General features: G+C 32.2%; 1 protein-coding gene and 2 long non-coding RNA genes across 3 annotated transcripts in view; 1 reads left to right on the forward strand and 2 right to left on the reverse strand.

Moving 5' to 3' along the window:
• LOC127737562 (filamin-A-like) overlaps positions 1-10130 on the forward strand; it is a 32978-nt gene extending 22848 nt beyond the window's left edge. Inside the window, exons 15-21 of the mRNA XM_052248394.1 lie at positions 2187-2291; positions 3560-3745; positions 3969-4073; positions 4743-4919; positions 5837-5986; positions 8252-8419; positions 9570-10130. Of these exons, the coding sequence (XP_052104354.1) occupies positions 2187-2291; positions 3560-3745; positions 3969-4073; positions 4743-4919; positions 5837-5986; positions 8252-8419; positions 9570-9814 (1136 nt within the window). The 3' untranslated portion in view covers positions 9815-10130. The remainder of the gene's footprint in view (positions 1-2186; positions 2292-3559; positions 3746-3968; positions 4074-4742; positions 4920-5836; positions 5987-8251; positions 8420-9569) is intronic.
• Positions 10131-15532: 5402 nt separating this feature from the next.
• LOC127699224 (uncharacterized) lies at positions 15533-17722 on the reverse strand. Its single transcript, XR_007981139.1, has 2 exons — positions 17328-17722; positions 15533-15888 (listed from the first exon to the last, which is right to left on the reverse strand). It is a non-coding gene; the product is annotated as an uncharacterized LOC127699224 (long non-coding RNA).
• A 4262-nt stretch (positions 17723-21984) lies between these two features.
• LOC127699225 (uncharacterized) lies at positions 21985-24352 on the reverse strand. The gene is made up of 2 exons (XR_007981140.1): positions 24135-24352; positions 21985-22454 (listed from the first exon to the last, which is right to left on the reverse strand). It is a non-coding gene; the product is annotated as an uncharacterized LOC127699225 (long non-coding RNA).
• Positions 24353-27025: the final 2673 nt, after the last annotated feature.

A 27025-nucleotide genomic window follows, 5' to 3' on the forward strand; every position in this document is an offset into this window, starting at 1 on the left:
ATACAAGTGAGAGGTTAAGCTAGCTATAAAACCAGGTTTAATCCCCCATTTTCTACATAAGGAAATACCTGAACCAAGTCAGAAATATGACAGTTGTTTTCCATTCGTTTGATGTGTCTGAGCTTTTGATTTTGCCAATTGATGAGGGACTTTCCGTTTTGAATTTTGCTTGGAGTTCTGTATTTTTGTTATTTTACTTTTTAGTTGATTATTGAGTTTCCCAGAGACATACCCTTTTTAGCTTTGATATGGTAGTTGTTATTTTATTATATCCCAATTTGCAGATGTGCATTAGGTAGGATGTTCCAGTCTATTGAGTTTTTATACAATGTAGATTAGTGCCCTTTAAACTTAGAAAATGTTGGCTCTGTCCAGCTCCTTCCTTGTCATCAATCCAAATTTGTATTATCAATTTCTTTCATTTCGTGTATTGAAGTAAATCCAGGATATTTAAATGTGTAATTGTATCAACAAATTACTGTTTGTGAAATAGTTCAAAAAAAGAGGCTGAAGATACCAAGGGTACATTCAAAGCTCGTAAGTTGAAAAAAAAGTATAGCAAAAATACCGAAAAGGTCAACTCATAAAGGAGAAATCCTAAAAAAAAACTGACAAAATCCATTTTACCGAAGTGTCGAAGAGACAATTGACAACGCCATGGTAAAAAAACCAAAAGACGACAAACAAGTTCACAAAATACTACATCGAAAACTAAAGACTGAGGAACACGAACCCCATAAAAAATTGGGTTAATCTCAAGTGATCTAAACGGTTTGTATATCCTGCTCCACGAGTCATTTTGCTTATGGTAATTACAAATTTTGTAATAAGTCTCATTCTATTATGTCAACGCAAATAAAATGACAGGCAAAATTAATATTTTAGAACTCAAAGCACATTGACGTTTTGAGTGTGTTTTAAATTCGAACCGCAAATAAATCGGAAAGTTCGCCGATGTACATGTTATTTAATATGTAAGCAGAACTTATGCTACATTTAAATAAATTAAGATATTTTTTTACGTGGTAATCAGGAAATTGTATAAACTTTTTTAAAAAGAAAAGAAATTTTCTCACGACACTTAGTCCAAATAATTTTGACGTCTTGAAAGGATATTTTAATTTTGTCGCTGGAAGGCGTCACAGCAACAGGTTAAAATAGCCTTTCAAGGCGTAATTATTATTTGGACTCAGGACCACACAGTTTGAAACGTTTAACGCAGTTTCATGATGAAAAAGTAATTGACAGAGAGATGAAAACCGAAATGGACTTATTTTAAAATCACGGTTTTACTTAAATTCCATTAAAATGTTGATATAAACGTATTTTTGTCTTTGCCTGTCCTCTCTTCTGATATTAGAATTTAAAAACGGGCGGACATTGCATTCACGTCTACTGTGTACAATCCTCCGAAGTAGAAGCACTCCCGAATATAAGAAAGATAACTTAGTTATAATGTTTCCTAGTATTGAAATACCTACTCAAGATCTGTATGCATACTTTTGACTTTAGGACTCAAAGGTTTGGGAGGTCTTTTCAATAATAGTGCAAATTAAAAAGGATCTTTGTAGGGATTTGGGGTAGTCTGCATTTTACTGCATTCATTATTTTTATACAATTTTTCTATTCTGTATATTTAAGCACCATTTTTTCTCCCTTCTTCCTTTTTTTTCCCGAATTTCTCTATTCTTTATTTTTAATTTTTAGCATTATCTCTGTTCTGTAGCATATGCAGACTATATGCTACAGGAACATTGGGCTACATAACCTACTCACTGAGCAAGTTTCCTACACAGTTACAAACAACGTTAAACCATGTTTTGCAGATTTTATAACATAATAAACAATCAATAGCAAAATATGCAATCTTTATTTTCATCATATACAGTAATACATGATGTGAACATGTGATAAAAAGCAAAGATGAGAACGCACAGAAACATAGACAACAAAATTGAAAAGTGCCTTTCCCAACCTAAAAATGTGCCATGCTTCCACTGGCACCCTGCCCTTTTCAATTTCTAGCTGGAGCGCTGGTACAACACAAATAAGACAAATAACAGAATAAATAATGGACTATAGATACCACAAGACAAGAAAAAGTAAAAAAAAGACCAATGAATGATATCCATTAAAGATGCAGGAGTTATTGCTTGGCTATCGACGTAATATTATATTTTTTTAAGGTTCATTTAATGCTGAAGTTCTATCGCCTAGTGGAAAATTGAAAGTTCATTTGAGGAAACCAGATACTGACCAGATAGAAGTTGCTTTTATAGCAAAAGAAGAAGGTATAATAAACTTATCATCCTTTAAATAAAATAATACTCAAAGGTTAACAATTCAACAATTAGATCTTTGAATATTGTTTTTATTGGTATAAATATTGATTTTGTGGTCAGTTAATTAACACCAAACTAAATATTATTGTTACATCTATATGCACCTTCAAAGTTCTACAATCTGTCGATATCTGTAATTTGGCATCGCTTAAGGTCGTGTTTTCTCTGACTGTTAATGACGTCGTTACACTAAATCCTTTGGATGTTGGATGTGGACTGATTGATAATTTAGTCTTAGATACATGATTTTTGATTAGTTGTTATTAGGTATGAACTATCTGTCAGTAACTGCGATTACTCTCAGATCCGTACTTAGTGTCTCTTTTGTTCTGGGGATGTATAAGTACCCTGCCACGTACGGTCTGTGTTTTGGTTACTTGTTTTTCTGCATTGTATCGATCTGATGAGTAAAGACCTTTTCTGATTTTTATAGTGTGTTCGTATGTTGTGCTGTTACACCTCTGTCCCAGGTTAGGGGAGGGGTGGGCGCCCGCAAACATGTTTAACCCTGCCACATTATGTATGTGCCTGTCCCAATTCAGGATGCCTTAATTCACTGTTTGTCGTTTGTTGTTGTATACCATATTTGTTTTTCGTCCATTGTTTTATATATTAATCAGGCCATTAGTTTTCTCGTTTGAACTGTTTTACATTTGTTATTTCGGGACCTTTTATAGCTGACTTTGCGGTATGGGTTTTTCTCATTGTTGAAGGCCGTACGGTGACCTATAATGGTTAAGTTCTATGTCATTTGGTCTCTGGTGGATTGTTGTTTCTTGGCAGTTCAACCACGTCTTCTTATTTTTATATGACTTCTGATATGTTAATTATAGGAACAATCTACAAAGAATATATGATTCACTTTTAATGCATGAAAATAATTTTGCTAGCTGCTAGCATGCATATCACACAAATGCAGCAGTAATAAAGAGCCAATCAGAAATCCCTTTGTGTCATAAACAAAACAAATTCATTACAGGAGTATAAAATATTCAACCTGTGACATGATATGACATTTCGTACACATATGTTGATTTCCAAACAGTAGAAATTGATTATATATAAAGTAAGAACTCTGAAGATTGATTAATCATTCTGTTGAAAAAAACAACGTCTGAAGCTGCGAAAAAATGCATAGTGTTTAACCCTTAGATTTAAGGCATATTAATATGTAATGAAATTAATTTAAAGAAACCATAATTTATTTATATTCATAGGTGACCACTACATACATTTATACTGGTCAGATATTCCACTGGATTCATCACCAATTATTGCCTATTGTCCTGGACCAATATTACCTGTTGACCATTCCAAGGTTATATTAACAGGTAGCGGACTAAGGGAAGCCAGAGCAGCGGTTCCCGCTGAATTTTTAATTAATGGAAAAAGAGCTGGTCCTGGTAAGAACACATTTCATAACTAATAGATTAGAATATTCATTTACCAGCATTTACTATTATGTGTATACAATCATGTTTTATAAATATTTTTTCTGTATCAAATTTCTCTACTTATCGTAATAGTTATATAGGGTTTTAAATACATACCTACGCCCCACACATACATACATATATATGCATATAGATATAACGATATGATAAAACATAAATATTCTTTTATCAGGTATCCCTAAAGTAATTGCTAAAGGTGTGAAAATGGATCCATCAGTATCAATCAAGCCACTGAAATATGATCGTTATCAGTGCTCTTATACAGCTCCCTTTCCAGGTAAGAATGGATAAATATGATGCAATTAGTGGTTTTAATCCACTCATTGGACAGGTAAGAACGACGGGTAAACCACTAACATAAGACGGTTATTAGCGCTCTAATATATCCCCTTCCCGAGTAAGATGTGTCATACCACTGAAATGAAGGAATAACAGAACTGTATTTGAAGAGTTATCACCGTCAATTGTTGATTTGACGCTCGCAAATGCAGTAAAACTGGATTACTAAATTATAGACCTGGTATCTGTGGTTAAGATTTAGAACGACCAAAAAATATTATCAATTATTTTCTGCAGCTTTATTCTATGAAGACAAAATCCAATGAAACCTGTGACGAATTAAAATAAACATATTGTTTTCATAAAAAAAAAGGTTATTTGCGATACAATATATTGTATAAGAAAGCAGACCCTGCTTTCTAAGTTAAAATATTGTACAAGTTACGACTGTACCAATTTCTGTAAATATAAGGTGTTTAAAGATTCATCAAATAAACAGTAAACACATATGAAGCATAATTGTACTGCTGAAAACAAAGCCACAATTTATTACATTTATGATATATATTTTCATATTTATGGATTTTGATATATTTATTTATTCTCTTTTACTATAAAATTAAAATTTCAAACTTCGTTTCAACTAAATCATTTCTTAATTTGATAGGTGCATATTTAATATATGTTTATTGGTCTGAACATTTGATTGGCGGTACACCGTACAAAATATCAGCAACAATGAAGGGTGCTGGTAGTAAGGTGAAAGTTTCCGGTCAAGGTTTAAAGGGAGGTTATGTAGGCCAGGAGCTTAGAGTAACTGTAGATACAGAAGAAGCTGGAAACGGTAAGACATAATTATCTTACGATTCAAATTGTCTCTAAACCTTACAATGTTCTAATCTTAACAAAATATAGTACATCAACCGACATTGATATCTAGGAATGCAAAATTTATCAACAATAAGATAAGTCACTAAAATGATGACAAGATCATTAATAATTATTCTAAAAACATTTATATCCCAACACACAAACAATTTGCATTTTTTTCTCTATGCATCTAACGCAACTCTCCCCCCATGTATTCATCTTCGCCCCTCATATTTATAATATTTATTTATCTGAAAAACGGCGATCACCACTCCGTTTACTCTTACTCTTTATGACAGGAAACAATGAGTGCAACACAGTACATTTCCTTAAGACACCTAACGGTCATCCTTGCTCCCTGTAATTTATAATTTTTAATTATATAAAAAGCTGCTCCGATCCACCTCCAAAAACTATACATAATGATATTATCATGAAACGATGTATTGTCTGCGATCTACCTACTTAATCATTTCAATTATCTTAAACACCGTTCAGAATATCACACCTATGTCTTATATACTATTCTTGAATGGTGCAAAATGACAACTATCTTGAAAAGGCAAGTTTACAATCTTATAGTAGTAGTATTCAAAAATGAGACAGAGATTCAAAATGGGCGATTCATGGACACAACTTGTGCAGTAAAATTGGTACGGTTGATGTTTGTAAAAGTAATAAATAAAAGAAAAACCGAAAAAATCATGACAAAAAAAAAAACCAGAAAAAAAAGAGAGATTAAATCACACTTCAAAGAAAACTAAAGACTGAACAACCCAAACCTTACCCAAAAAACAGGGTGATCTCAGGAATATTGTTATGTCTTGTGTCATAGCTTTTTTCTATTATACTCTTGCATCTTTTTAATCCATTACTTTTATTTTATTTCAGGTGAACTTACGGCATCGTGTCAGGGGCAAGTTCATACAGCAAGATGTGATGTAATAGATCAACGAAATGGCCATTATTTGATAAGGTTTTTTCCAACAGAGGCGGCTTATCACACGCTGACAATTAAATATGACCATGAAAATGTGCCCGGTGAGAAGAATGCAACGCATGATTGAACAAATATTACGTTAAGTTAAAAAGATAAAGAATACACCAAGAGGTCAATCAAAAATCATATGTCCACTTCAAACAGACAACACCATGGCCCAAAATAAAAATGACTAAAAGACAAACAATAACAAATCCTTGCATAGTTTGGGCAACACGAACCCCACTAATACCTGGGGTTAGTTAACCAAGGTGCTCCAGAAAGCAAGTTTCTGCCCCACACGTAGTGTTGCTAATGCAAGTAAACTTAAGAAATAATTCATGGGGACTTGAATTTATCGTGATTTTACTACGGGTTGGCCTTTTATGCTAAATATTTTACCACGAGCGATAGCGAGGGGTAAAATATCAGCATAAAGGGCCAACCCGTGGAAAAATCAATATCATTTCAAGCCCCATCAAATTATTTCTATTATAATAGGACAAAGACAGCAATTCTTTTGCATCGAAGCGCTCTATGTGAAGGGAAATGTTTGCCGTTTCCGTAATTGAACACACTATTAATATTGACGTAAACGACGAAGAAAATTGAATAAGTGAAATTCTTAAACGATATACAAAAAGATACTAAGACAGATTTGGATGAATTTAATTGACTATCTTTAAGAAGATATGGACATTATACAAATTCCTACCATCGATTGTTTATGTTTTCATGTTTTGACGACTTTCAGTTGCCCATTCGTGCATTTTCCCGTAAAATCCTTAAATTCTTACGTCATCTTTCAATGACGTCATTTACAGCATCTGACATGAGGTAAATCATTCATAAAATACATACGACGTGAGAGTAGGATTTGAACAGCCCAAACAAATCATGACGTTACATATCAGCTGACATATGGATATATTCGAATTTTACTACGGGTGTGTACTCAAAGCGTTTGAAGAACGTCATATTAGAATAGGATATGAGTCAGTAATACCACAATCGAGGACGTGAGTAAGTGGGACAATAATATTCAAATATAACTTAAACCCTTTAAGAATGTATGACCCATGAAAATGTGTTTGGGAAAATACACATCAGGCGAATTGATCACCGTTATTGTGTTTAAAACATGAAAACTGCAAATATTTAAAGCGAAAAACAATAGGTTCCAGAGGCTTTTCTTTGTAATTATGTCAGCTGTCTAACTTAACTAGGAATATTAATGATGCATGTATATTTGAATTAAAAAAAGATTTTGAATTTTATTTAGCCAAAACATTTTTGTTCAGGTGGCAATTCAATTATTTTTGTTAAGCTGGCATTTGCAGTAGTTTTTGTTAAGCTGATATTAGGACAACAACAATTAGTTAATGATCGAATATTCCAACATGACATGGACAAAAATTCTTCACTAGCATGGTTATAAGGCAATGGATTAGAACCACACATGCATCTACTTTATACATAAATCCGTATTAATTCCGTCCGGACTTTTTGTTTTTTTCATTTATCTTTACCATATAGAAATAACGAGAAGTGGTATGATTGTCAATGAGACAACTATCCACCAAAGTTGAAATGAAGTGGATGTAAGCAATTATAGGCACTCGTACGGCCTTCTCCAATAAGAAAAACCCATACCGTATAGTCGGATATAAAAGGCCCCGACATGAAAAATATGAAACAATTCAACCTAATGTATAACAAAATAATTTACGAAAAACAAATATGACAGACATTAACCAACGAAAACCACTGAACTACATGCTCCTGACTTGGGACACGCATATAAAGAATGAAGCGGGGTTAAATTGTTTGAAGGCGCCAACCCTCCCCCTAATCTGGAACACTTGTGTAACGATACAACGTAACAGTACAACATAAGAACAAACTATAAAAATCAGATGAAAAGGGCTTTACTCATCAGATCGATACAAAGCAGACAAACATCTAACATAAACACAGACCGGACGTGGCAGGGTATTTATACATCCCTAACATTAAAAAGGACAAAAAAGTACAGATCTGAGAGATCTCACAGTTACTGACAGCTAGGTCAAAGCCAAAAACAACAAATAAAAAAATCAGGTATCAAAGATTAAAATATCAATCAGTACTCATCCAATGTCCAATGGATTTAGTGTAAAGACGTCGTTAACGTCATTTATAATAACACATTTCCATTATTCGATTATGTTTGCTGTTAAGATGGTTACTCATTTTCCATTATTTGATTATGGTTACACATTGTTCAATGCATTATGCCTGAAAAAATAAAACAAATCAAACTTTATGTAGAATTAATTCCTTTTTAGGAAGTCCTTTCAAAATACCGATTGGGGAACCACCTGATCCGCGAAAAGTTCATGTCTACGGTCCTGGTATCGAAGATGGGATACTTCATTCATACCAAAGTAGATTTCTGGTGGAAACGTCTGGTGCTGGTGCAGGACAGTTAGCTGTCAGAATCAAAGGGCCTAGAGGTTAGTTATTAATCAGGATAAATCTGGCATAGGACAAAGACAGCAATCTCTATCTGAGGGTCTAACGGTAAGTTATCAGAAAGCATCGTCTTAGAATTATGAATACTGTCGTATTATGAGCGCCTAGTACGCAAGCAGTCAGAATATTTTGACCTAGATGTAAGTAAGCTCTTAAAAACGTACTCCTTTTATAAGTGGGTGAATAGAATATAAAGGCTTAGCTAGCTAAAAGAAAACTACCAGTAAAAAAGCCGGCGAAGTAAGCTGTCGGAATTTTAAAAGGCTGTTTGTGACTTATTTGACAGAATACGAAGTTTAAGATGTTCTTGAGCAGTCAAAATATGAGACCTGCGAGGTAAATGTATTTAGCAGCAATGTCAGAACCGGATTGACAGTTAGATTATGATAACTTATTAGTTATCCATCAGAATGTTAGATTTCTGAGGTAAACTAAAAGTATGAATTGAGCTTACAATTACGCCAACATTCAAAATACATTCGGATGGTGCGGAAGTAGACCACTGTAAAGAAATGAATGTCTTAATGTTAGCAAACAGAGGTAAAGAAGTCAACCAACAGATGGAATTAGAACTGTAAGGAGCAAATGGTATAGAATTGTGCCAACGTCCTAATAAGAATGATTGAATGTTGGTTGCTTAACGTCCAGTCCCCTGTAAGATGATATATCCGTAGCTTTATAGTGATAACAAAAAGATCTAGAGGCCAACCTATAATCAGAATTAAGAATTGGGATTTAAATGTTAAGATAGTAAACCGATCTATTGTATACAGCTTGCAGGTCAGAATCATATAGTCTACATGTATACATTAGTTTCAATCTAGACCATGTCAGAATTAAAGGGATTAGAGGAAAGCTAACAGTCATTATCAGAAGGGCTTGTGAATAGCTAGGAGAAAAAATATGTTGTTAGAATTTAAAAAAATATATACAGGTGCTTTTGTAGTTAAAATGATTTAGCAATGAGGGTTGTTAAAGTAGGATTGGTCAAGAGGTATCGCATAATAGAAGATTGGTTTTGATTCTATCTAGCCTACAAACATCATCAAATGCTTAAACCATAATATACATTTTCAAACCCTGAAATTTGACCGAATATGAAATTTTGAAATTGAAAAAATGTTCTTTCAGGTGCATTTAAAGTGGATATGGAAAGAGAAGAACACAATGATAGAACAATTCTGTGTCAGTATGATCCACAGGAACCTGGAGCATACGTCATTACTGTTAAATGGTCGGGGCATGATGTCCGGGGAAGTCCATTTAGTGTTCACATATTTGAGAGCAAGGAAGAACTGATCAGATTTATCAAAAAGGAAAAAGGACTTAACATTAATCCAAGAGCAATGGATACTCCATGGCGTGAGGAGATATAACATTAATAACTTGCTATTAGAATGGATTGTGTACTTTATACCAGTTTCATATTGAATGTTTCATTTGTGTGTCTATTCAATTTAAGGTTTTATGCCAATTTTGTCTATTTTCATAGGAAATCATATTATAGTCCGTTTGATTTCCGTCAATATTCAATAATAAATTATAAAAAATCAGATTTGAGTATAAAGCAGTATATTTTGCAATATGATCCGTAAAAACGTTAATGTTTTAAAGATTTTGTCCGTGCACATATCCGTCTGTCAGTCATACTTTTGGTTTTCTGATGCATATGACTAATAAAGTTCTGATGGACTTGTTTTTACATGTACACGCCTCCGGGTGCGGGAGTTTCTTGCTGCATTGAAGACTTATTGGTGGCCTTCGGCTGTTGTCTGCTCTATGGTCGGGTTGTTGTCTCTTTGAAACATTCCCCATTTCCATTCTCAATTTTATTTAAATTTTTCGAAATGTTAACGCAATGTTAATTTGGGCCATAAGATACAGATTGAAAGGATTTAGATTATTTTTACATTTCTTCACAATAAGAATGCCCATCGTTACCTTAGAATTGAGTTTTCTTTGTTTTCCGGATGATAATCAAAGTACTGCAAGATCAAATCGTTTGAAAGAACACAATGCTATAGATAATATATTTCAGGTGAAGTTTTATCTTGATGGTTGCGAGATTTACCATTTAAGAGTCATTCCCGTTATTGGTCTTAAAATTTTAATATTATATGGGGATTTGGGGTAATGAATAAAGTATTATTTAATATAAATTTTAGATTTTAAATCAATGTCAAAGTTGAATTTTGATGTTTTTGTAATTAATCATTTAATAGATTCTCCCTTGATACACTTAGTAACGATTGTGAACTATTTCTGATTGTAACATTTTGAATGTGTGGGTGATACATGCATATTAGAAGACACTTACACTATTGACGCACTCGGTATCGGTCTTTTTGGACTTCATTCGATTCCCTCAGATTTTGTTTGTTACCTTGATTTGTCTCTTCGTAATCGATTTACGAGATTTGAACATCAGTAAAAAGTTAAATCACAAAAATACTGAACTCCGAGGAAAATTCAAAACGGAAAGTCCCTAATCAAATGGCAAAATCAAAAGCACAAACACATCAAACGAATGGACAACAAGTGTCATATTCCTGACTTGGTGCAGGCATTTTCTTATGTAGAAAATTGTGGATTGAACCTGGTTTTAAACTACTGTTGCCTTAATTTACCTTAAACAATTGCGATTTCTTTGATATTCGGATGATAACCAAGAGTTCCACATGGCAAAATAATTTTAACACAATGCCATGAACCATAAAATACAAGTTATACTGGGGACGGGAGTAACATTCCTAATTCTAGTTTATACTATTGAATAACAAAATTGAAAAGAAGTGGATGATACCAAAGAAGAATAAAACCTCATAAGCCAAAAAAGAGACCGACAAAGTCATTACCAATAACGAAAAATAACAAAAGTCAACATAAAAACTTAGGCTGAACAATGCGGAAAAACCGGGGTGATGTGAAGACTAATCTAGAAGTGTAACTAAGACAATAAATCTGAAAATAATAATAATAGCAGCTTTTGTTTTGTTCAAACATGTAAACAATTGCTTTAAGTCAAGAGTATGCAAAAAAAAGAGACCCTCACTGCAATATATGCGCTGTTTAGTTGCCATGGGTTTTTGCATATGCATGTAAGAAATGTGTGGTTTTTTTCATAAACCCTCTCCATTCTTTTCAATTAAATGAAATGCCAGCCATTGCAAAAACTGTGTAAAATTACTCATTCTAGCTGCAAGAACAATATACGATATATGTACATTATCGCAAAAATATATTTTATGTTTGAGTGAGCTATAGAAAGAGCATACGAAAATCAAGGTATACATATATTTTCTTACAATGTACGCGTGTATTATTTCTTTCATGCAATTTACTTTTGCGTATTAACGTTCAGGTTTTTATTGCCCAAATGTCGTTTTTGATTTGTAATAAAGCCAAGGTGCTTCTATGTAATCACTGCCCATTTAACGATGATGCGAATTCCAAAATAGAAGGCATATCATGAAACCATAGATATTCTCTGTAACGTTTATCTGACTTTCAAAAGTATAAAATACTATATTGATCACCTACTAACATATTTTTACATGTAATTTGCCCTGAAAAAAGAGAGGTCGAACAGCTACTTTCTTTTATATAGACAGATTGGCATAAAGTACATTAGTAAATTTTATTTACACATGTACTTTGTGCCAATTTATCTATATAAAACAAAGTATATGTTGATGCGAATTCAATATAGAAGGCATATCATGAAACAATAGATTTGCTTTGTGACATTTATCTGACTTGACTGTCAAAATTATAAAATGCTATTTTGATCATCTTCTAAAATCTTTTTACATGTTAAAGAGAGGCGAAAGATACCAAAGGGACATTCAAACTCATAAGTCGAAAATAAACTGACAACGCCATGGCCAAAACAGAAAAAGACCAACAGACAAAAATAGTACACAAAGCACAACAGAGAAAACTAAAGACTGAGCAACACGAGCCTCAACAAAAACTGGGGGTGATCTCAGGTGGTCTCGAAGGGTAGGCAGATCTTGCTCCACATTTGGCACCCGTCGTGTTGCTCATGTTAGTATAAACCCGGTAATAAGTCTAATTCGGTAGGTCAAATGTAAGTTGCCCTTAAGAAAAGATAGGTCGAACAGCTACTTTTTTTTTTATATAGATACATGTTTAAATAAAAATTTACCATTTATGATTTATTGTGAAAAGGTAAGATATCATATTTAGGCAGTTGATTAGAAATATGAAAGTATTTTGTTAGAATCTTATATGCTTGTGGAAGTAATTGAAAAAAAGCTAGTACAAGCTTTACATCTATATCAAAGTTGATATCAAACGCTTTGTCAGACTCAAAGAACTTACTGTAAGACTTCTTAAAAAGGTAATATTTGAGAATACACACGGCGCTAGGTAACTTGGACAAGGGATTCACTTTACCGTTCTTCAATTTGCTCTTTCAAATAGCCAAAGCAATTTTATGTCGCCTTTGTGTCTTTTTGTGTCTTCTCATCATCGATACTTTACCGTTTAGTTTTAAGACATTTTTTTTAATAACATAACCATGTTGCAAAATTCTTTAATTTTAATTTCAGATATCGGCTGCCCCCTTATACATTATCTAACAGCAACAATGGATATAAACAATAGATTACCTCATTGAAATGTATTTTACTCCAACTACTCCCAGTTTTTGATTTTTGTTTGATATCTGGAATTGTCTCATCTTCATCGATTAATGAGATTTGAACATCGAAAAACTTCTGTAGCCTTAATTAATTCTAAGCAGCAGTTGTTGGGAGAAATAATTTTGAAGTACTGACCGAGAGTAACATGCACCTAAGTTAATATGTCTTTTACTTTTATAAATCTTATTCTAGCATAACTTGGTTATTCAAATGAAGCATAATCAAACATTCAGTATTCATTTGTAGATTGCTAGTTTATTTACAATCATACCATACCTCCTTTTTTAAGTTGATAATGTGAACCGTTCTTCATTTCCTATAACTGAAAGTGAAATTTCACCCTAAAAGGGGTCCCGAAGTGTTTTGGTGCTTATTGGATCTAGTTTTCAAAACATTTTCAAAGTGTTTTTCATTATCCAAACTGAGGTACGAGATTCAAAATAGTAATTACAACTTAAAGCTAAGTAAGGGTAGCCCAATATGTAAATTAATTTGTGTTTATACACGATGTTTTATCACTGACAACACAAGGATTGTGAGGTAGAATGCCAAAAATATTAACTTGAAGTAATTTCTATCAATATTTCACTCCCAGTTAAATCTGCCTCCTATCTTGACTTACATCTAGAAATGACAATGAGGGTCTGTTAAGAACAAAAGAGATGATTGGAGCTTCCCGTTTGTGAACTTTCCATTTCTATGTAGCATCATTCAATCAGCGCCTGCATATGGAGTACTTTTCTCCCAGTTGATACAAATCCATAGGTTGCACATCCTATCATGATTGCCTTGAAAGAGGGTTGCTGCATACAAGGAAGATACTGAACCAAGAGTTCCAATTGATGAAGTTGAAATAATTTCTTCGAATATTCTACGGACGTCATCACGAGTTGGTTGACAGTTATGGAATATCTTTTTTTCACAGATAACGACGGATATGTTTTAATTGTCATAACCACAATCCTGTCCAATTTTCCCCGAATGTGACCTACCGAATTAGACTTATCACTAGGTTTGTACTTACATGAACAACACGAAGGGTGGCACATAAGGAGCAGGAACTGCTTACCCTTCCGAAGCACATGAGAATTCCCCCGGTATTTGGTTGGGTTTGTTTTGCTCAGTCCGTATTTCTTTTTATATAATTGTTGTCTTTTCGTCTTTTTTCGTTTCGTGTTTCGTTTATAAAGATTATCTCTTCAGCCGTTGAAATTCTAAGAAAAAGGTTTTTGTCTTCTCAGGAATTTCCAACAAAAACAGGATTTTGATATTGTGACAGTAACTATCTGTTTATATAGCTCAAATTACATGTACTTCAGAATCATGAGTAAAGTGACTTCTCGTTTTGAAATTGACAAAGGAAATAGCCCGAACTCTAAAAGGAACGAGACCAGATGCGTCGACAGGATAAGCGTTAGCATATTGCAAAATCATTAGTAAACGATGTAAAATACTTGCTTTACAGAAGTTCCTCTTTTGTTTACATATTTCTTTCTATCTGCTGGTCCATTTTTAGTGTAAAACAAGTATAATCTACATCATAAGCGACCGAAATATTATCTACAATTTTCAATCTCCATTACAGTATTCATGATTAGCAGTAAACGTGTTCGTTTATTATGAATTATCTTGTCTTTGTCACTTCTCCGGCGACAATGAAAATTGCAATAATATATTTTATACAGTTTTAAAAGTGCAGTTACTCCTAATGACGACTGGGGGATATGAATTAGGTCACTTTTGGTCTTCTTGTGATCGAAAGTAAAACACTTGTCAAAATGGGCCGTCCGTTTAGCTGTGTAGGATGTATAAATACGCATGAAAGTCCAATCAGAATTAGGGACGTTAAATCCGATGCCATTAAATGTAGAGAGAGTGCCACGCGCTCTGCACGTAAATAATCCTGGCCACAACTCTTAATTTATGTTCCCATCCAATCTACCCTAACTTTCCAATGGCAGTTCACATTTCTCGACCTTTATCCCGGAAACCCCTATTAAAGGACATACCTAATATATCGATTGATAATTTGTATTCGTCCTGAAATATGTTTGAAATATTTGCCACAAGACATTAAGCAGACAACAATCAATCAATCATAAGTGCAAAATTTACAAAACTCTTCGTAATTGTACCAGTATTCAAACAAAATCGATTATTATTAATAATCTACATTAATTGTAATTGTCAGTTACGACAATAAGCACGACTTACGATATCATTGCGCAACAACCTGCACAGGGGGTGCGAAAATTTTAACCCATACTACCGTAAGTAAAATAAACCCCCATACGTCTTCGGCCTTACATCCAAAATCTTCAGAAACAATCAAACAATTTGATATGAACAAAGTATAAAAGTAAAGGTAAGATCAACAATCCTGCTTGTATCATATTGTAGTAGTGTCATTATAAAATAAGATAAAGATTTATTGTGTGTAACATTTAATCGTCTTCATCGTCCGCCTTTAAACCAAGGGCACCAATAAAAGCACTAAAAATCAATACAAACAGAATGAGAATAATGCTTGCAATTATAAGTTTTTCCAATGATTTTTTTCTAATATTGTTCATATATTCTGTAGTTCCGATGATCAGTAAAAGAACAGCGACCACAATTATAACAAATAACGATAGAGCAATGAACACAATCATAGGAACAAAATACTCATATGACGGTCCCGCCTTGATCACTGCTTTCAGTATAGCTACATTTGATGCTAGCAATGCTACATCCAATAGTCCCTGTCCTAATGTTTTTTTCTTATCATAGGATCTTTTATCCTGAAATATTGAAAAGAGCCAATGAATTAAATATGTATAATACGGCAAAGTGCATTGCATTTTGAAGCAAGTTTCAAAAATCGAAAGTCGAACATAACTTTAGAAGAAAAGAAAAACCTCTAAAAAAAGCATTATCAGATAGATTGATGATTTGATAAAGGAACTATTAACTTGCAAATGATTAGCAGAACTTGGATGTAATCATTTATTTCAAATCTCGTCACATAATTATCATTTAAATAAAAACTACGGTTTGATATTACCCCTGGTAAGGTACCTGGAAAATGAAGACCAACTTATGAATATAGTATTCACTTTTGTTAAGTAACAAGGTACGTGAAATAATTTACGACAGCCGACTATACAGCATGGTTTTTCTCATAGCTGAAGGCCGTACGGTTGCCTATAATTGCTTACATAAACTTCATTTGACCTTTGGTGGATAGATGTCTCATTGGCAGTCATACCACATCTCCTTATTTTCATATAATAGATGAATATACAATATGCTAGCATTGTTTGAAAATACAAAATTTTCTTTTGAACGATGTGCAAACACGAAGCTTGCAGAGATTTCTGACTGTTTCTTTCTACAGATCGTTATTTTAGACTGTCAGATGATTGGCTTTTGTTTTTATAAACAACAATTCAATATATTAAATATACTCAATTGAAAATTGAATACATTTTCTACAAAAATCATAGTAACAAATTTCGTGTTTTAGATCATAAAAAGTCTTACTTTGTGAAAAACCGTATTGATTCCAAAAACAAATTAATTAAATATAATATTCTTAAGTGCTTTATTGGATTTACCTGAAATAAGAAGGCATAAACCCAAAAGTTTGAAAGCCAGGAATGTTTACATACAAAAATTTTGAAAAGGTATAGTAGAATAAAATAAAAATGTAAATGATCGACAAACATAGTATATATATTTGTTTAGGGGCCAGCTGAAGGACGCCTCCGGGTGAGGAATTTCTCGCTGCATTGAAGACCTGTTGGCGACCTTCTGCTGTTGTCTGTTCTATGGTCGGGTTGTTGTCTCTTTGACACATTCCCCATTTCCATTCTCAATTTGATAGAAATGAATCCATAAAAAAATTCTTGATCAGTAATGGAGTTATTTCCCTTACGTGATGCGCGTTTTCCTTTTGCATTTTTAGGTATTTTCCTTGAAAGCTCTAATTGATAGAGGGAAACGACAAGCAGTTGAAATGATCAGTAAATGATTATCTACATTTAAGCCAAATATGATCGAAATTGACAATTGACTCCTATATGAGTTATTGTGCTTAAATTATAATGTTTCCCCTATTAGTGCTTTTTTTTTATTATTTTGATATGATTATTTCAAGCTGACGTTTATCCCACATATCACAGCCACTATTGTGTGTATTCATAAGAAATAAAAGATTTGTTTACAGATGTCAACTTACCGATTTCTTAATATTTTGCTGTCTTGGCTTTGATGTTTCCGACGCCACTACTTCATTAGATTTTCCTTTCGGCATCCTTTCTTCTAATTTGTCAGAAAATATTAGAGAAAAGACTTGAAATTCACATCCGTTGTATTTTTAACGTAAAAGATTTATTTCATATGTGGGTACAGTCTGTTTTGGTTACTAATTATGTTGTGATTTATTCACATCGACTGAAAATCACGATCCAGGTTATTAAAATTTTGTTAGCAAACGATGCGAATAAACCCACAATACCATCCATATATGACCCATTATCAATTTTGTGTATTCACATTTTCAAATATTTTATACCAGGATACCAGGGAGAATGAATAGACCATTGACAGTTGTATCGATTTTAACACTCTCAATAAAAATTGACTGAAATGTATTTTCCTACCTTATACATCAAAAGGTACATGATAGTTTTGATCTTCTGTTATTATTGCTATCTGCTATTCTTCAATAGGAATCGAGATACACTTCTTGATATTCTGTATAACTGAATAATATGAATCTTGATACATTTGTTATTTGTTATTGTCTTATCTTGTATAAATGCACGTTATCATGTTGTATTAATAACTTAAATTTATTGAGTTATATAAATTATTTCATATAAACGTTTGATATAATTACTTCATATAATGGTTTGATATGATTGCTTCATAATTTTGTTTGATATGATTTCTTCTTATCATTGTTTGATATGATAACCTCATATTATTGTGCATTGGAGATCATGATGTCCTGTTTTCTTCCTGTAACTGTCTTATATGAATAAATCACATTATCCTATACTAGCGTGTTCTTATAAAATATGACATAAAACACAATTTTGATTTGATGACAGCTTTCGTCATTTACTACTGTTCAGTTTCATTTCTTTCCTTTCTTTTATAATGGAGCACTACCCTAGGGTATCAAAGTGAAGACTATGCATATTTGTGTGAAATAAAACTATCCGCACCCATTTAAAAAGAAAAATGTCTATGTAAATAATAATTTACTTTTAAAGAAATCATACTAAAAAAATGCAACTGTGCAGTATGTTACAAAAGAATGTTCACGTCACACAAATAAAATACGATTATTTTCAAGAGGTAATGCATTGTAAAAATAAAATTGAGAATGGAAACGGGGAATGTGTCAAAGAGACAACAGCCCGATCAAAGAGCAGAAAACAGCCGAAGGCTGTACATATTTCATAGAAGACATGTTGGGTGTATATAAATATAAATGTAGGTGGTGGGATTATTTCAAAATCAGAACGTATAAACATGAATGTATCCATCACAAGTTTTAAGTTCATATATTAAATAAATGAAGTAAACGATTTTTAACTAACAGGTTATTTCCTACTCTATTGATAAAATCTTTGTCTCTATGTTCAGCAACAGCTATTTGTCTAATTTATAAATAAAATATATTACTTTAGATGTATTTGGCCAAACCTTTTCGGATTTTAGGTCTCAATGCTCGCCAACTTCGTACTTTATTTGTTTTTTTTTGTTTAACGTTTTGATTCGAGCGTCCCTGATGAGTCTTTTGTAGACGAAACGCACGTCTGGCGTGCACATTTTGTATCCTCGTATATATGATAAGTTTATTCCCACCTAATGATTTATGTTTTTCTGGAAATATTAATGTGGTAACGTGGTAACGTGGTAGTTTCGTATATTTTTATATCATATTGTATCTTATGTTAAATTTGATAATTCTATATTTTTTATCTAACTTTATTATTTCAGAAGATATAGTCAATACCACTGTAGTATTATATTTATTACCTTAAAATTATGCATGGTTAAATTAGACTGAGTGTAAATATCAGGCTCCTTCAGGTGTGAATGTATCAGGTGTTTCAATTAAGTTTTATTAATATTGATTAGTTCTCAATTATTTTGCGAGAAGTTTATATTCAAGATGGTCACTTTGTTTTGATGGACACCATTTTCTAATCTTTGTAAATTGTAACATTATATTCTGTTCTGGAGTTTGGTTTTGAAGTTTCAAAGGTAAGTTACTCTCTGTTTCGAATGAATGCATATATGAATGATATGTAGATGTGATCTTAAAGTGTAATAATAGAAAATATAAAAGAACTTTAAAAAATCTCTTTAATAAATGTGCCTTTATGGTTCAATACAGTTAATTAAATAAACGGCTAATTTTCAGTGAATTGGATAAACTATTTAATCCTATATGATGAATACTTTATGATAATTTCAAATGCTCAATGATCTTATTTAGATATGTATTTGTAGCAACGCTATATGTTTATAATAGGTTACTTATGATTTTAATATTTGTAATGCAGGTATTCACCATTTTGAACGATGCACTGTGATGACATCAACCTGATCTGATTTTATTTACATATATTCCAAGCATTCACAAATGAGATAGGTGTTGTTATGTTGAATCTATGTGCGTTTTGCTTATTGTAGTGTCCACTTTTGAAAGTGCTTGATGTGTTGTTTGCATATTTTTGCTTTGCATGTTTATGTTATTTTTAATTATGTTTGTTTAAATTTGGTATATAACAGATCATTACATGACTGTTGTCATGTATACTAATGCATCGAAGTATGCATTAAGATAAGATTTTGGTATTTACTTATTTTACATAAATCAATAGAATCGGAGACCACTATCTCCAAACTTAATGAAAATATATATTATTCATTTATTATTTAAATGCTGGGAAAGCTAATTAATATAATGCATTGTTATTACAGGGTAACTTTTGGATAATGTTTATTGCACGAAATAAAAAATCCTTAACCTGTGATACTTGTTTTGTGTATTGCTTCAAAAGAAGACTACACACAAAAAGAAGGTAAGTACGTTTTTCTCTATGATATCAATGGGTTCTGCTCCTACTAGAGTTTGAAAAGCCGTTTATGATATATTTTATGGCAATCCTTGTTTCTGTCTGAGTATTTTTCTTTCTGTCAATTCTAGCATTTCATTATCCTTCGCAAGTAGGTTCATTACCTCAAGTCCATCTTGGTACTGCATATGTTCTACATAGGTTATACGCTGCCACTGGTGAGAAGCCACATTGTACATGTAAACCAGCTCATGGAAGATTATATATTGTTGCCTACCATTTCTTATTCCTTTTGAAATGTATACCTGGTTGTGTTCGTTTCTCTTTATACCTAGGTTGGTCTTTTGGTTTCTATTAAATACATTGTCTTTATTTAATATGTTATATTTAAGCTTTTTGCTTTGTGGTAAACATATTTAGATTTATTACGGTTGATTTTCACAAGGTGCCCCTTTGTGTGGTACTGTACTATATCCAGATTTCTTGTACATCTTCTATGCTATTTGTCAGGACAGCATTATGAATAATGTTGTGTTACTGTGTGTTATGAATTACTTCATGTTATAGGGTAAATTTATAAATTCATGCTAATTTGTAATACAAATAACATTAAGTTATTGTGCAATCTGAACTACTGTATGTCATAGTGTAATATGAATACCGTTCTAGTGTTTAATTACGTATCAGACCTATTAGATTGTCATATAATGTATTTGCAATTACAAATGGGAACAATTCAAAAACGATTATCTCCCGTGAACAAGGACTGTTTCGACTGAAAAATAACTCAAATGTTCCATCAACTATTACAATTGCATCATAAGTACGTGTGGAAGAAAATGTTGAACGTCTCTATTTTGAAATACTTGTCGTAATAAAATTTATCGCTCATCTTCTTTTATTCATATAGTAAACCAATAAAGAAAAATTATATACAATAGGAAAAAATTATCACATGTATTAGCTACCTTTTTCGTCCTAACACGATTGGAGAAAAAGAAAATCTTTGAAGAACTACAAAAAGTTAAAACAAATAATAGGAGAAATGGGTAAAACTTCCATCGTATAGTAAATGAGAATATTTCATTCCATTTTTTTCACAAAGGTATATCAAAATAAACCACTGACTTTAATTAGAATCTTAATTGAAAATAATAGTGGGTAAATACTTAAGCTAATCAGCTAACTAGTATATTCAAGCAAAGAAACACAAAGGACAATACAAAATATATCAGAATATGTTCAAATCATTATTCGTAACAATAAGGTTTGGTTAACATAGAGGGGTAGTTTACCGTAGCAAGATTTGGCACAATTTTAGGACATTTTTGGTTTTTAAAGGTTTTTAAATCCTTCATTGATTTGGTTAAACTGTGTTGAATTAAATTGACTAATGAATCTCATGTAGACAAAACACGCGTGTAGCGTACTTATGTTAAGCCTGGTGCCTTTGATGAGTTTAAACGACTTGTCGTTGTTTATATCCTTATCCTTTGGTAGATAGTAATTTCGTTGACGATTAAGCCGCATCTTATTTTTGATATTGTGACAAAATGTCACAAAGGAATTCGTATGTGTGTAAAATGAAATGCCAGTTGTTTAAGTGTTATGCATATTTCAACGTTATTCCTGTTGGATTATATGTGTTTTAATGTTACTTGTGCTCTTTATCTCTGATAAAACGATCTTTGTGTGTTGTCAACCTTTTCTTTATAACTTTAGTACATGGCAACATTGTTTTAGCAACAGCAAACAATAATTTAAAAACGTTTCGGTAAAAGATTTTAAGCGGTAATATTGTTTTATTTCAATTTATTTTTCATAGTTGATATCTCATTTAAATGTGATAAAATATAACAAAATCTCGTTTGAAGTTTTAACAGGAATTTCACTTCAGGATATTAATCATCTAAAGTCCTATTGTATTTCGAATTATCACCAGAATTGAGTTCAATTCCTATAGCACCGATGATAATATTCAAGATGGCAATCAGCATAATAAACGCTACGTTGACAGTATTGAATCGATGCAGCCATACTTTATTACTGATATCCTTGCTTTCTCCAATTCCGATGACCAACAGAAGAAAACCAACAAAAATTTGACAGAAAATTGAAAATGAAAGGAGAACAACTAGTGTTTCGAAATATGCATTTTTAGGTCCAGTATCCACAACGGCTTTTACCATGAAGATGTTGATTATCAGAATGGCCAAGTCTAGCAAGCATTCAGCTATAGTCTTCTTTACATCGTAGTATTTCTTATCCTAAAAGAAAAAAATAGTCCAGTAAAACAGTTTTACAGGTTTTTGAAAACTATATATAATTTCAAAAGCTATAAGGATGTCTGATGAGTAATCATTTTACCTAAGGCACACATCAACATGCTCTACTCTTCACAAATGTTCAAAGGGAACTTTGGTTCAAGTCTGTACTTTTTAGTACCTTGTAAATTGATGAAAATCTGCACCTTTGCCAAAATTATATAAAAACCATATCACAAACATTATACAGCGTGGTCTTCTAGACGCTAAACAAAATCATTCCCACAATTATTACAACGTGAAATGAGGCCTTCGAAAACAGTGTGAACAGGTTAACTCTTTCAGCGATGTCAGTTATATGAAGAATCTAGAACCTTGCAGATTAACCATATATTTTAACCCGTTTGATCAAATTTTGCAACGATATCAAAATGATCGCATTTTCCACACTCTAGGCTTTTATTTTTTTTATACTAATTTAAAACAAAAATCGTCTAAATTATTTTTTACATTTTCTTTTTTTTTATTTACATTGTGCTCTCGTATACCATTTTTTCCTGTTGAAGGTCGAATTATTTCATTTATCTTATATTAAAACTTTTTAGGTTATCTAAATTCAAAATCTAATTTCGTCTGGTTTGGTCAGTTTCTAAAGAGAGACTAAGCGAATACAACCCATTCTAGTTTTATCTATTACTCTGTACTATTACTTTGTAAATTGGATATATTTTCTTCATTTTGTTAAATTGTTGGCTTTGTTTTTTTTTGTTACACCATATCAATTAAGTCGTAAAACTGAAAAATATTTTGTAGAAATGCCAATGATGTAAACAGATATTGCAATGTTGTATTTAATAATATTGAAAAGAAACGAGTCAACTGAGCAAAACGTTTTATTTTTTTAAACGAAATAGTCCAAGAAGCTCAAATGAAATATATGGCTAAAGTGAGTTGCTACTCCCTTAAGAACTAATGTGACCCTATTACAAATGACATATTTGTTGAAATACTTGATTATTATTAAGAAATTTATGTTGAATTGATAAATTAAAAATAAGTATTATCATATTGTCCTATCACATCACTCCTGTAGTAAGTGTATTTTCTCATCACAAGTTCAAAAGTCAATCTCCGGATTTTTACGGTTTCTCTATGGTTCTTCTGACAAGTATTCATCCTCATTTTGCGTGTTCCAGACTTTAACAATGACTCATTGATTTACCTCCTTTTGGATTTAATGCGATTCGTATAGATTACACTACCATGTGTGACAGTTTTTACCTAACACCTCTATATTGTAAAGACCGCGCAAATTCGATGCTTTACTCTGAAGCTACTCTTAATTTGTAAACTTCAAACTTGTCGATACAATTGAAATCGAAAAGGAAGGACTACTAAGTGAATGTTTATTTTGCAATACTCTTCGGAAATACTACGTATGTTCTTCATCTTAACATATGAGACTTCTATCCAAAAAAAGTCCAACGTTTAACCCTCAGATAGTATTTTAGGATACCAAAATGGATATTAAGTTATTATTTCAAAAATACATTCCTATTTGTACTTGGCCAGATAAACAACAAGCACGATGTGTAATACATGTAAAACAAATCTGAACTTTTTAGATATATTCCTGAATACTAAAACATGCTAAATTTAACACATAAAATTCGAAAATGTTACCGATTTTTTTATCTTCTTATCTTTAACTTTTGTTGTTGTAGTTCCATCAACACTGTCCAAATGTCCAACTGGCATATCGTAGCTCACAAAAGGTAAGATAAATAATATTTCCTGTAGCTACTGATACATCCGGATATTGGTAACGTTTATCAGGTAAACTTTAATAATCTATGTTGCTAAAGAAACATTCAAATAAAATAAGGTGATTTAAGTCACAATTTTACACTCACTGCACTTAACAGATGACTGCCTTAGTGGTGATTTGCTTATAGAAATATCAAAATGAATATATAAATATAAATAAACTGCACTTTTATGTACATTGTGTAAATGGAATAGAATAAGGTAAATCTCCGTATATATATTAGAGAACACGGTCTCATTGTGTTTAACGTCCTTGACCATAAGTCGGATTTGGAATAGATTACCTTAGCTGTATTCGGAAAAACCTTTTGGATTCGGAATTTTAGGTCCTCAATGCTCTCCAACTTCGTACTTTATTTGGCCTTTTTAACTTTTTCGATTAGAGCGTCACTGATGAGTCTTTTGTAGACGAAACGCGCGTCAGGCATACAAAATGTTTATCCTTGTATCTATGATGAGTTTATTTGTGTGACAACTCGGCACAATCTAGGGAAGAAGCACAGTATATGCTTTATAGCATGGCGATATTATACATGTGCGATTCATCATTTTCTCCAAAAAAGTGTTTACGGTGTCAATGTAACTTATCATACAGTCATTCACATTTTTATTTTAGTTATTGAACACCCATTCCTTCGATTGAAAGTTATTAAAGAAATCAGTTTCTTTTACACTTTTCCTAAATGAAAAAAAAATATACGTCCACTCTACACAGAAAATTGCATTTTATCCCAGAGTCAAGTTAAGAAAGGCGCTTCGGCTGGCCCTCCGAAAAGAATATGCGTTGTTCTATTTAAAGCAATCTCCGCCTTGTTTAAAATAGCCTTTTTTCCTTAAAATGTATACCCCTGATGCGTCAACAGTGTAAGCGTCTCCTACTGATCATTTGTCACCCACCATGTCAACCCATACTCAGTAACAATGTCACTATTGAAAATTTGAAACAATCAGTAAAATTATCAGTCGAATTTTCTGTATCTAAAGACATAAGACTGCGGAATCGTGTCGCTACTGATTTGAGATTAAAATACAAGCAGTGTCTGAGCAGAAATATGATGAACTAGGGTTATTGTGCTATGGTCATTTTTTGTATTCTTGACTTTCATTTTTGCTCATGTGTTTTGTCTATATGCAATTTTGTTTTTCTTTGTTGACATATTTGTTTGTTTTGATTGTGATTAAGATTATAAAGTGACCTACAATTTACAAATATGCAAAACATACCCATGCCTCAAAAAACGATGAAATGTCTGATATACTGAAACACTTATTAACGAGGAGGAAAAAAAATCAGTCGATTGAGTAAAATATTCTGAATATTAAATTGATACGAATATTCACAATGCGATTCACTTCAGCATATTTAAAAATGAAAAAAACCGTTATACAATTCTATACACATCTGATACAATTGACCTTCTTATAAAACTTTTAAAAGCAATAGGTAATCTGGTGTCAGCTTTCGTTGGTCACTTAGATTGTATAATGCCATATTTTGGATTGTATACTGTTGAAACTAAGGTAAACCATCATATTTAATTGTTTAAATTAATCATTAGAGTTAAAGTGATTCACAAATAACTGAATCATGCGTGAATATATTAAAATCTTGACCTTATAAATACATTTACTTGTCAATTTAAAGGCAATTGTTGAAAAAAGGGAAAAGTAAAGAAGGACGCTACGATAAAAATGTAAGTTAATACTATCGTAATTGCTTTGGTTGAAATTTAGTCGGTGATAATTTTTATTTTTGCAGTGTTCCACGCAATGCAATTCAACAGAAAAAAAGAGTCTTCAACAATTTAAAAAACAGAGGCCGAAGACTGTTGATACTAGCGAGAAATTTTAATTCACTGTTAACCTTACACTTCAAAATAGATATGTATGTAGTAAAATAAACAATTTGAAAAGTTAACCACAGTAACGTAAATTTCCGCAAATTCAGACGTTACATTTTTAATAGAGATTTCCAATCGGTTGACATTAATCGACATAACCAACCTATCTAAACATATCTCGGCCTATTGTATCGATACACGACGGAGGGGATCAAAATTAAAATTAAAATTAAATAATAAAGACTGAAGCGAGATGATATTCTCATTTTTTATTATAAGTTATAAGTTTAAAACAAGAGTTTCAAACACTCCGGAATGTAAAAGTTGTACACGACTAACTTCCTTTTAGCATAGTTCTATGATTTATTTCAATATTCTTTTGTCAGAGGCAGATATTCAGATCACTGATGTATCTATCGGAGAGTTCTTTGTCAACTTTCCGTAGAATTTCTTAAAATGGAATTTATAAGGTCATGACGCATCTTCAAAATAAAAATGATTACACTTTACCAAATCAGTTATTTATTTTACTTCTTGTTAAAGATTAAAGATGCATTTGTTCTCGGAAGAGTGTGGCTGTGTAATTTAAAGTCATTGATCACAAATTGTTTTATGAAATTTTTGGCGTTTAGCTTATTTAAATAGTCTGAAAAATGGACGTGTGGAATAATTGATTGCAGTTTTGTTAAGTAGGATCCAATTATTTTTTATCACCAACTTATGCTAGCAAGGGGATATTATATTTTCTAGTCTGTATGTCTGTCCATTCATCCGCCCCCTTTTCAAATTTTCAATTTTGAAAATGATATACCAAATTAGGACTTTACCCGGATAAAGTGACTTACTGAACATGAAAATGTGATAAAATGCGAGGGCAAGGTGTCTTATGGCCATACATTCTTGTTT

The sequence above is a fragment of the Mytilus californianus genome, unplaced genomic scaffold, assembly GCF_021869535.1.
Source record: "Mytilus californianus isolate M0D057914Y unplaced genomic scaffold, xbMytCali1.0.p SCAF_4, whole genome shotgun sequence".
NCBI lineage: Eukaryota > Metazoa > Mollusca > Bivalvia > Mytilida > Mytilidae > Mytilus > Mytilus californianus.